The 13014-nt window shown below is 35.4% G+C and overlaps 1 protein-coding gene across 16 annotated transcripts in view; it reads right to left on the bottom strand.

Annotated features, from left to right (window-relative positions):
* DMD (dystrophin) overlaps nt 1–13014 on the bottom strand; it is a 1063969-nt gene that overhangs the window by 664627 nt on the left and 386328 nt on the right. For all 16 annotated transcript variants that reach the window (XM_040530986.1, XM_040530983.1, XM_040530994.1 and 13 more), the window contains 2 exons: nt 10589–10744; nt 4526–4696 (listed from right to left, as the gene is read on the bottom strand). In XM_040530986.1, the coding sequence (XP_040386920.1) occupies nt 4526–4696; nt 10589–10744 (327 nt within the window). The remainder of the gene's footprint in view (nt 1–4525; nt 4697–10588; nt 10745–13014) is intronic.

Raw genomic sequence — 13014 nt, 5'->3', positions numbered from 1 at the left:
CACTTTTCCCACCTTTTTTAAAAAAATACACATTGGGGCCATCAACACAACATCAAAGTGAAAAAGCCATCTTCCGATTACTTCAAATCTCAATTATTCAAAGTTCTTACATATGAAATCCTGGACCCACTGAATTCAACTGAAAAACTAGCAAGATTGTAAAGACAGGAGGAATTCCACAGTGCATTATCAGCTAGGACCTTCCCTGTAGGATATAATGCATTACATCCCAGGTAAACTAACAATTTTTTTTTCTGGATCTTCTAAATAACATACATAATACCTTCTTTGATAACATTTATTTTTTAAATTTGACCTTTCTTCATCCAGTGACAGTCTACTTACATTTTATTCACTGCAATATAACAGATAGCATTGGACCTATAGCTTGGAGGGTTTCTGAGCAGTAGTTCATAACGGTAAGACTGCTGTGTATCAAATTAAACTGCTATTTTTTTAAATTTTTTTTTTTCAGGCAAACCAGAATTGTAGCTAAGTAACAAGGATGATGTTTTATTTTTATTATTTGTAGTTTAGGTACGTAGATTTAAAAATTCAAAATCAACAAAGGAGAGAAGAAAAGTTACATATGCCTCCACAAAACCTGTATATTGTGAATTACTCGAAAGTAATGTTAATAATTCAAATGTCTCTAAAAGAAATGACGGGATTAAAGAATTAATCAGAAACTGACATTATGGCCTTCTCAATAGTTGATTATATACATTTATTTGTTTATTCACAGCACATCTTTTATTTTTTATTACATTCTGGCCACTGACTATGAATCAGTTGGTACAATTTTCAGGTCATTTTATTTCACTGATTTCACTGACAGGAAATATGTTGTTAAATATGTTAGCTAATATAATTCTGCGTACTTCAAGCTAACTTTATACTCCCTGGTATTATACTCTCTAGCTGAAATATAACATTAAAGTACTAGAAGAATTATACTGCTGATAGTAGGGAGCAATAGAGAATTTTTTCTGGTAATACCACCTGCCTTTTCCTTTTGGAGAATATGGTTTCCTGGCAATCTAATCTTATCAGGCCAGCTCCTGATTAAAAGACAAATAAACCCCACAATGATTAACATCTTCCATGATAAATATGTCCACTAACTCAGTCTTCTAATTATAAATGGATTTTTAATATAGAATATTTAATGACTATTTTTCTACTCGTATGTCATTTTTCTTATCTATTATAACAGAACTGAATTCAAGTGGAAAGATTTAGCTTGTCTCTACTGAGTAAAAAGACACAACTCACAGTTTTCGGTATATTGCTCATCTCATTTCACATAACTCAGCCAACAAGTTTTTGTTCTGTCCTTAGAAAAATTCTAGATGTGCACAAATAACACATTTCCCTTCGTGTAAAGATTGTTGCTTTTCATTAATGTCATTTCCTGCTCCACTTGGACACTCCTTTTTACTTCTAGGTGTTTATTACTTGAAGACAATGTTCTCACAGATGATTTTGTTCTAACCTCTATAATTATCTTTGAACTCCCCTGAGTTCCATTCACTTTTAAAAACTCTTGGGTACTGAAAAGGGATTAGAAATAAGTCATTAATAAATATAACTGTTTCCTTGTTCTGTAAGGAAAAAAGATTATGATCTCTCTGCTTAGTTAGACTGACTGCTGCACACATCCAATTTTCAGTTCATTCACACTGCTGAGTTCTACCCCCCATTTTCCATGTTAGTTTTTCTGCATACTTTCCTCACAATGGCAATCTGCTGGGCCTAATTCATCTCCTGGTACATTTCTTTAGATTGGTTACTGTCTTCAGCAGCCTACTTATTCAGGAAGTACAAAGCCCAAAGCTGTGACATTAATCAGATACTGTGCAGACCTGCTTCTGGGCACTGAATTATTGACGTACTTTTTTTTACGATGCCACATTGAATTCAACATAGAAGTATCAGTGGCGTACTTACTTGTGAAGTCCTCACAATGATTTTAAAGTGTCCAAGGTAACACGAAACATTTCCTGCCTTTTAGTGGGAGCAGATTATTTTGGGAAAAAATATAATCGTATCACATAATATCTGCACATATTATATTTGGAATAATAAGATCTGCCACTGACACTATTTGTTGGATTGTTCAAAATTAAAAGTGTGCTCATATTTATGTGAATATTGGCTTGGACTTCCTAAGGAGAATCAATCCTGATAAAGGAATTATGAATACATGCAGTAAATACATAGTTCAAGAAGAGGCAGCCGTTTTCATTCAAAGTTGTTTATTCTTATTTTAGTGATCAGCTGACTGAAGCAGAAGAGTTGAGGTACTACATGAGGTCAGTCTTATATTAGGGGTTTGTGCTGAAGTTGAAGCCAAAATTTGCTTGTTACCAGGGTGTTTTTTTTTTTGCAACCCTTTATGTATCATTTCCTCATGAGAATTCATAATACTGTAGCATTAAGAGTAGTAAGTAGAGCAGTTCACCTGCTTGATATATTTTTCATGTTAATATTTCTCATTTTAATTAGCTTTTGTTAACTTTTTTTTTGATTGTTATAAGGTAAAAATATGTTGTACTTGTCGTAGCAAAAGTGCGACATAACAAGGACTTCCCACTGTGTAACTGTGCTAATCATCAGACTTTAAGTTCTAATTATGCTATTTCTGAAGCATTAAGGTTCACATCTAACAATTAAATGATACCAAAGACAAATCTTTCTATTTAACCTGCTGTGAAGCTATACATGTCTGAATTAACTTTCCTGAAAAAGCACATACGAACATACAGTTTATATTTCTGTTTTGGTAGAAATGTACTGTGTAGTTTAGCAACACCAAAGATTGTTTTTACTTTCTTTACCAGGTAAATGGACTGAGTCATGGACTAACTAGCAGGTTAGTTTGGAGGCATGACAAACCTCTAATATAATATCTCTTAAATATTTGACATGTCCTATATTATGTGTGATAAGATCACAATATTGATCAAAAGTGATGAGAGGAACTGTGTAATATTTTACTGTGAAGGCAGCAAGTGAAAATGAGAAAATACCATGCAGGAATGGGGTATCTTAGGGATCAAGGTTTTTGTTCCAAAGTCAAAGTAGTAATAGTCAAAGAAGTAACTGTAATATAGTAAAACCTGATCTTTACATATGCTCGGACATTACTTTTAAAACACTGTCATTCTTAGGGACTGATGACAAAAGAAAAGACTCCATATCTCACAAAAGACTTGTATTTTTTTGTTTGTTTGTTTTGTTAGTTTTTTGTTTGTTTGTTTTCTTGTTACTCATTTCATAAATTATCAGTGTTTCTCAAGGCTGAGGGCATCTTATCAAAGGGTTAGTGAAAGCTTGAAAGGGGCAGTTAAAAACAAAACAAAAAAACCACACATATTCAAAAAAATACAGGAAACTAGAAGCCAATTGTACACCAGTGCCTGAAACCACTACAGCCTTTCAAAGAATTTATAAAGTTGCCTGCACATTATTCAGGACCATACCCATAGAGTATGGTGAAACTGGTAAGATGTTTAAAGAATTTTTCCTATTAAGCAAAACTGAAGTGTTTTTTTTTTTTTTTTTTTTTTTTTTTCACAAATAAACAATAATGTTTACAGTTTTTTGTTGTCTTGTTTTGAAATTATATAGGAGCACTTACTCAGAATGCTGCTGACTGAACATAATTATTTGGAAGTTTAAAGCTTTGGATAATGATGAGCATGGTTTCCTCAAAAACACAGATTTTGGTATGTGTATGTAATGACGGTGTGGTTTGCTTATGTTCTGAGTTAGAATGGATTTTCCTTACATATGCAGAATATAAACTAGATTAGCTTCTGTTGAATGATACTGTGCTAAGTCTTTATAACACATAGAGATACACACTTTGATGTAGAACTCTTACATTCCTTTGTGATTTTTACCTAATTGTGGTATACATAGCAATTTTGAGGAAAGTTTCGTTTTAGGATTTGAATTTTAACCTAAACTAAGAGTTTGAAGTGAGGTACCATGGGAAGTAAGAAGCTCCCAGAGTGAAAATGAATGAGCTACAAAACAAACAAGGTAAGGGAACAAATATTCCACCTCCTGGCTGCTATCTGAACACATGGAATATACACCCTTCTGACATCCTTAAGCTTTCATCTGTTGGAGCTGTTTTACTGTTTAATACTTTTCTAACCATGAGTAGAATGGGATGAAAGAGAAGGCATCTCTATTTACATAGATACTGGATGGATAATTAATAGTACTCTCTGAAAAATGAAATTCTTATCTTTAAATTCATCTCAGTGAGGATTATTGCAGTATGAAGGTGAATTGTGCTATGGATACATGTATATACACCTCCATAGTATGTATATGTAAAGAGATTAATATGTTTAAAACTTTTTGAGCATTAATGTTATTGAAAGATAATGTCTTAACAGTTACAAAGTTCTGCTAATTAAAATGCTAGAATTTGTATTCTCTTTATTGAGCTTTCTTTAATATGCATAAACTGAGATATATAAAGGTACACTGTGTGTTGCAATGTTACCTTGCCCCAGGCAATTTCAGCATCCAAATTGCTAGGCATCCCCTGCACAGATGATCTCTTTGTCAATTCTGCATCTGTCGCTGCAAGCCATTCTGTCAGAGCATTAATTTCTTTTCGTAGCTTCCGGGACAATTTCAAGCATTTCTCTAACTCTTGCTTTTTTTCTGTAACCTGCGGAAATAAAACATGTGTTTCTTAACTCTTCAGTCTAACTGGTTTGATGATTCTTATAGTATATTCTAAGTGTCACTTACATATAAAAGCTTGAAATTTTACAAGCCAAGTTGCACTTTTAATATATTTGTCTTTAGTTCTCAGTATCTGCAATTTTGCTGCTAGAATGCAAGTACCTATAACAAAAACATGTGCATAAAGAGGCTAGTTTGAACTAGCAGAAGACCCCTGCAAATCCCCTTCTCTCTTTTGAAGTCATGCCTAGCAAACTAATTTAGAACAGATGAATTAACAGGCTTTCCCTGAGACACAGCATAAATGTCAAAATCCTTCAAGGAGTATATTTTCATACAGATGGCTATATAGTCATATTGAATACTCAACATTTTCTATCTGTGTAACTACACCATATAGAAGAAAAAAGACTCTCTGCCAAACAAACCCTCAAATTTTCAAGCACAAAAGTCATTGAATGATGTCAAACTAAGGCAACACAGTTAAACTTAAGTTTTGAACTTCTCAGAATGCTTTTTTGTTGTCTGAATAACAGTCTTTAAATGTAGTATTTTTGCATAGGATTTTTTTTTCTTCTTTTTCAAAGCAAACAAAAAATCAGCAGAAACATCCATCATTTGTAAATCCTTTCTATGGTTTACTAACACCTATTTGGGTTACTGTGGAACATACAGTTTGCACTACGTTCTTTGGTGTGTTCTTTATTAAAGCTCTCTCACACACCTCCCACCACCTTTTAAAAAATGTGTCTGCAACTTTAGTATGATGCTCCCAGAGCAGAATCACTCACACCCATCCTGCAATAGGAACACTTGTAGTTTGGACAGATATTGCTTTCTTTCATAGAGAACAGGAAAACCAAGGTGTCCAGGAAAACCGTGTCCCCATGCAAATCTGTTTGACATTGACTAAAGATTATGCACCTCTGTTCCAAATAAATCAACAACAAAAAGGTAAAATGTACATTTTCCTAAAGAGCTTCACAAGCATTTACTATGAGTAGGGTGTATTACAGACTTTTTAAAGGAAGTTTAGTCTGTAGACTGTAAACCCAAGTTTCTTTCCCACAGTCCACAATCCTCCATCATAGCCCTTTCTCTACTTCTTCCTCCTCATCTCCTGTCTGTTTTGTCACTTCTAGTTTCCTTAGAGCACCAACCCACGCTCACATTTGCCTGTAACCTATCACCCAGCTCAAGTCCCGTGAAATTGATTCTGGAGCTTTTACTTGGGAGTCTTCACCACTGACTTATCTGCAGCACCTTTATGTTTTTCTTTACACTTTCCAACCTTTATGGCCTACCTAAGTCATATACTACACCACTACCTTCCAATCTTCCAGCTACCCATGTTCACGACTTCACCCTCACAGCTTCTCAGTTAGGATTTTCATATGCTGAACATTCTGGATGAGAAGTAATATGGACAATATATGTGCTATTTTTAAAGTTCTTTTAAGCATATTACCTGATGCCCGGAAGGAAGGCCGAGTATTTGTCTTGACTGTCCTGCAAGGTATTTTGGTTAACATTCTGCGGGATGGGAGGAACACAATCTTCCCTACAAGCCCCTGAGCATGTTCAGGAAGAGAGGTAAGTTTCTGAATATTTAATAGAGCAGGCAGAAGACTAAGTGAAGGGGTCTCACATAGGAACTTACACCACAATGGGCATTAGGAGATTGGTAATTAGAAAATATGAATTAATACATTATGTTCTGCTGAAATTAAAACAAAATGCTGATCAATGAAGGTGGATTGAGAGAGTGCAGTAGGTCACAAACATTTAAAAGAAATAACCTTGCATGTCAATTAATAATTGAGATTGTAGCCACTGATTTTTATTTATGTATTTTTTAATTGCAGTCTTTGTATTTCTCCCTTAAAACAATAAAATAATTAATAAAAGCAAATTCATCTTGAATAAATACAAGCATATCATAACCGGAACTTCTAAGTTACACTTCTATTTTAGTTGCTTACCACCGCCCATACCAAGACCCTGTTTTTTGCTTAATTTTGTACACTGTGATTAATTTTCCCCACATGTTGACGGTAAGACTATTTCTGTTCATGAAATTAGGATTTTTTTTTTGGGTGTGGGGGGAGGGGGGAGTGGGCTGCAGGGGGCACTTTCAAATTTTTCCCCATCTCTATATTAGATCTTCTCCAAGAGTACAACCACTGGCAGCAAGTACCATTGTCTACAGTAGTATCAGGTATCTAAAACTGGTATCAGTGTATTCTAAAACTATGATGGCTTTTGAAGAAATATTTGTATGGATCTATACATCTCTAAACTCTGTATATACTGTCAATAATATTATCCTATTCCCATGCACACTGTGTATAACTGGAGGTTACAAATTTATCAGTTCCTGCTTATACTTTAAACGTAAAGATGTATTTCTAAAGACAAATAGGAAACAGTGCCACCTTAAGGCCTTCTGTTTCAGACAGTGATATCAAACATACTATCTCCATAAATTTACTCTATATTTTAAAACTATTTAAGCTATGTTAATGGTTTACTTGAAAGAATCTTTGTCTGTAATAATAAAAATACAATGAAAAAAATAGATATTTAAGGCAAAAAGAAAGGTATTTCACATCCAAATACAGCCAAAGTTGAATAGTCTAATTCCTGTGCAGCACTGGGCTTGTGAGGAATCACTCTAGCATGCATTGCCCTTAGGAGAACACCGAGAACATTATTACTGTCACTTTGTTTTAGAGAGTCTAGCCCCCTCTTCTGCTGAATTATCATAAAGTGATTTGTGAACATGCTACAGACCCTACATCATAGCTACTCACAACCAGCACACTACCTAAGCTGTACCTATTTGTGTGTATATGCATACATGTGTTTCTCTCAAAGAGAGAATAATGAATTCACAAATGAGTGAACGCAAGCACAGGCATGGAATACTTACATTAAATGCAACCACTATCACATGACATTTAACCACATTTTGTTTTCTTATAATTTCATTTCAAAAACTATTTACACTGAGGCCACCACTAAAGTTTCAAAATTATTCATCATGTTCTCAAAGCATATTTGGCTAGAAACAAAGGGCAAAATTTCTGGACAGACAAAACTCATTTCTAGACCAAAAAGGGGTTTAAAATCTGATACTACCTAATCAATTAGATTTATTGATAGGAATAGATATCCAAATGTGTATATGCTAAAAACAAAAGAAGCAAATTAAAAACCAAACAACAACAACAACAACTCCTCTTCTTAAGGGGAAGTACTTCTAGGTTCAGGATCTCAAGTATTGATACAAAAAAAAAAAACAAAAAACTCCGGTAGGTGTTGTACAAAATTAGTAGACATTGTAATTTTTCTGTCCACTTGAGAGAACAACACTTCAGCATGTTTGAATTACTGAATGATACCTCACACACTCTTAAGAATGTGCTTATTAAGCATTGTTTTAAATATAGGGGACCTCCTGAAACACTATATATGAAATCACACAAGTGAGTCTACACTTGAACATGTGTTTTCCCTAGGGCTACTCATTTCAGTCCTGAGATACCATTAGTTATAACTACTATCTTTTTTTTTTTTTTTTTTTTTTTTTTTTCCTTCAAAAGAAAGGCTATAGTTCTCCAGACTCAGTGCAATCAATTAGGACTGAAAATGGCTAAGTGATTATTCTAGTTCTCTAATTTTGGGCATTTGTGACCCTCTAAAACCATCAAATACCATTATATGTGAAAGCAAATGCGAAAAATTAAATCTAGGACAACAAAGGTAAAAACAACACTACAGATTTTTGAGAGACATTAGTTTTCAATATTGCTCACTTCAGATAACTAATGGCTTCCTAATGGCACATTTTTATCCCTTCATTAGTTGAGAGGTTTCCTCAAATAATGGCACCTGTCTAGCTGCAGCTACATTCAATACAATGTAGGAACAAATGCTACAGTCCTTTCTAAAATAATGGAGAAAACAAATATATTATATAATCTCCAATGATAGCTATCCACACCTTAATGAAGCAGACTTTTCAGTTTTATTTACACTCAAAAGCTTGATGTCTTTTAATACCTTTATTTTCTAGTAAGACAGAGAACTGTGTTAATTCAGATTCCCAAACTTGTTTTATGCTATTGTAGTCAGTGGGGCTCAATAATCACCATGTGCTTAAAACACATACTGACTGATTAATCATTTATAGTTTCCCAAAATTAATATATATATATATTCTTTTCATTAGAAGTGTATAAATTTTAACAATAAACAGACAACCATATCTGAATTTCACAGTCTTCACACAGGCACTTGCTGCACCCAATTTACTCTAATCTTACAGTTTTTAGAAGTTCTGTGGATAGTTCTAATGAGGGCAGGAGGAGGAAAACAGATTAAGGACAGCTGTTAATTAAATTATTTGCATGAAGTTTTCTTTAGGACAATGCCACAGCTCCTCTTCAGAGCTCAACAATCCTTGTAGGGGATTGCACTTCAGTAGCAGACAACACATTCCATAGATAACGCAGACCCAGAATAAAAAGTCTTTAGGAAATGATGCAATTTTTATAATTTTTAGTCATAGTCTTGTTGATACTGGTTAGTAGTCTGACTTTCCTATTGTCTGTTTAGTTGACTTTGAGGGAAAATTTGAGTGAACAAAAACATTATCCTGTTAGGAAGCATAGCAGCATCTTACTTTATGTGAGTTGATACAGAAATAGATGATGTAGAAATAAAAATTTTACACAATGAAAGACAATGCTTGGGAAATAAATAGAGATTGGTTCTATGAGGTTAGTTACATATAACTAATTTATCATTGGCGTAATGTAAAAAACTGCCACATTTTGAGAACTATTTGTCGTCGTTGTTTTTTCATTTGTTTTTTATTTTTCTGCAGGTGAAGCTGAAGTAAGAGAATATTGGGAATGTATTCATGTACTCCTCCTAACTATATGCTAATACACACTAAGTGGTCAAACTGAGCACTGTACAAATGTCAGAATTTTTTAAAAAAACAAGTTTCCTAAACAATTATATTCCAAGGCAATACAGTTCTCATGACAAAGCTCAAAGGATGATCACTGTTGCTCAACATGAAGAAATGTAATGATCCCTATGGAACAGAGGATGACAAATGACTAATTTCTAAAAAAGAAAGCTTGCTCATATCTGATATCTGATATGTTAAACAATGGGACAGTTATTCCACATACTCATAAAAATATTCTATGTGATTTATATATTAGGATATAGCAAACAGCTAAGTCAGGGTTTTCCATGAGATTTAAACCAGGGAATAGTTATGACAAGAACTGAGCAGAGTTGTAGTTAAAGTCAGGAGTGCAGATGAAGCAAAGCAGAGTGGTACACAAATGCCTCCTGGGGAAAGCTGCAATAGCAAGAACTTATGGTCAATTTCTGGAAAACAGCAAATAGAAGCAAAATACTTAAAGATCTGTACAACCAGAGGCAGAAGAAAATGAAAATTAGAATTCTCTTTTATCAAGTAGCTCATTGGGAAAAAAAAAAAAAAAAAAGAAAGAAAAAAGTTATCAATTCACAAAAAGTATTCTTCTGACCTGAAGTGTTTTGAAACTAGTGACTGTTTGAGGCATTAAAAGGAAACAACACCTACCTCTGCCCTCCTCCACCCAAACCAACAAACTATTAGAAAAAAAAAAGTAAAAAGACTTAGGAGATATAATTTTAAACTTTAATAAAGCAATTTTGTATTTTTCTAGAAGTTTTTTTTTTTTTCAGCACAACTGAATAGACATTCTGATGACTGCCTTTGCCTCATTAACTCACCATACCAAGATTATTCTTCAGTTTGCCAGTTAAAAAGAGAGTGTAATTTTGTATTACCAAATACACAGCTTACCTTTGCACCCAATTCATTATATTGCAACTTCAAAGCTGTAAGCCTTTCATCCAGTTCTTTTGGGTTCTCTGTTTGCTGCTTTTGAACAATCTGCCTCCCAGTTTTTATCACTGTTTCCACTTCAGACTTCACCTCACTCAGGCTTTTATATAATTTCTATTCAAATAGAAATATGAAAGAGAAACACCCCCATTAAAAGAAGAATGATAAAATGATCACAGAAAAGATAAAGCTATTAGAAAGATGCACTAGAATTCTCTGTATTGTTTGCTGCCTAAAAACACCATCATGCATGACTTCGAGCACCTCCCACTCCCCTTTGAAAACTGGGGAGTTGAGAGTGCTCATCAGATACCAGGTATGTGACGTAAAGGTAAAGAAAAACTCACCCTGAGTGTGTATGTAATTAAATAAATAAAAAAATAAAGTGTAATTAAAAGTTTGAGAAAAAATTATCACTTTTTCTAAATCAGAAATCAAATTAATAGATTCAGAACAGCCTATCACTACCAATATTATTTTCAGACATGTCAGCAAATGTAAGAGTAGAAATGTTATAGAAAATACATGCCATCAGTCATTGTTATATGACAAAGGTAATTTTCAAACTGATTTAGATAATGCAGTATTTAAAACAACAACAAACATTTTCTGTCAACTTGTACAGCTCGTTGAATGTATTTAAATTATATAGATAGCAAGTAAAGTCACTTAAAAATCTAACAGTTTTTCGTATTACTAAATCAAGAGACTGGTAGGGTAGAGGTTTTTCCCTACATTTATCAAGTGTAATTCTGTTAACAAACTTAAATAATTAAAAAATCTACAGGAAGAAAGTATCATCAGCTAAACATGACTTGGTACCTCAAGCAATTTACCAGCCACATGAATGCCCAAATTAACATTCATGTAAATAGAACAGAAGTTGAATTTATTATTCTATTTAATCTAAGATTAAATTTTGGTCTAAAAAGGAAATTCCACTCAACTTAGCAGTGGGAAGAGATTCCACAGAAATGCAGAATATATATTATCACAGAGGTATATAAAGAATGTGAAACATAAACCTTCTATGAAACTATTTTTGAGATGTTATATTTGAGATGTTCCATTTACATGGCAAAGCCTAGGTAGCAGGGGGGCTTCAAGGGTGACTTCTGTGAGCAGGACCCAAAAGCTGTCCCGTGTTAGACAAGAGACAGCTCCAGTCAGCTCGAAAAGCAACCCACTGGTGGCCAGAGCTGAGTGAGAACCAGCCCTGCAGGCCCCCAAGGTCAGTGCTACTCCAGGCACGCAGCAGTAGTTCCCCTGCAGCCTGTGGTGGAGAGGCCCCTGGTGGAGCAGGCTGTCCCCCTGCAGCCCATGGGTCCCACACGGAGCAGATCTCCACGCTGCAGCCTGTGGAGGAGCCCACGTGGAGCAGGTGGATGTGGCCTGGAGGAGGCTGTGGCCCATGGAGAGCTCCCGCAGGAGCAGGCCCCGGGCCGGAGCTGCAGCCCGTGGAGAGGAGCCCACGCAGGAGCAGGGGGTCTGGAGGGGAACTGCCACCCGTGGGGGACCCGTGCTGGAGCAGTTTGCTTCTGGGGAATGGATGGACCCCATGGTATGGAGCCATGTGGGAGCAGTTCCTGAAGAGCTGCTGCCTGTGGGCAGGCCGTGCAGTCTCAGTTCGGGAAGGATGGCATCCCGTGGGAGGGACCCCACGTGGAGCAGGGGCAGAGAGTGACTGTGAAGGAGCAGCCGAGACGAAGAGTCAGGGACTGACCCCAGCCACCACTCCCCGTTCCCCTGTGCTGCTCGAGGGGAGGAGGTGGATGGGGAGAAGGTGTTTTTGGTTTGCTTTTAGTTTCTCACTGCTCTACCTTGCTGGTAATAGGTAATAGATTTTATTAATCTCCCTATGCTGAGTCTGTTTTACCTGTAACAATAACTCTTGAGTGATCTCCCTGTCCTTATCTCAACCCTTGAGCCCTTTTTCATCGTATTTTCTCACTCTCTTCCTTTGAGGAGGGAGAGTGAGAGAACGGTTGTGGTGGAGCTCAGCTGCCCATCCATGTGATACCACCACAGATGTCTAGCTTAATTCTGTGTTCTGGCATTTTGCTATCATGTGCTGCAAAATAAATACACTGTCCTGTACACTTTGACAGAACTGCAGAATAAATTACACTATACTTTTTTTTTTCAGCTGTAATTTTTTGAGCTTCTCTTTTATCAGTGATATCTCTCACAACATAAAATCTGTGTCTAGTATACCTGGACAGTAAAGACATTTTTTCCAAGCACATTTTCTCCATTATCTGAATTACCAAGATGACTCTCAACATGATTGTTATTTCATTTACTTAAAGGCAGTAGGTATATAAACCAACTACTCTCTAGGTACCCTATATAAAAGATACACTCTTCATCACTGAAAATATGCC

Source organism: Cygnus olor, chromosome 1, assembly GCF_009769625.2.
Source record: "Cygnus olor isolate bCygOlo1 chromosome 1, bCygOlo1.pri.v2, whole genome shotgun sequence".
NCBI classification, from domain to species: Eukaryota; Metazoa; Chordata; class Aves; order Anseriformes; family Anatidae; genus Cygnus; species Cygnus olor.
Note: the sequence above shows the minus strand (reverse complement) of the source record. Positions and strands in the feature narration are given on the sequence as shown.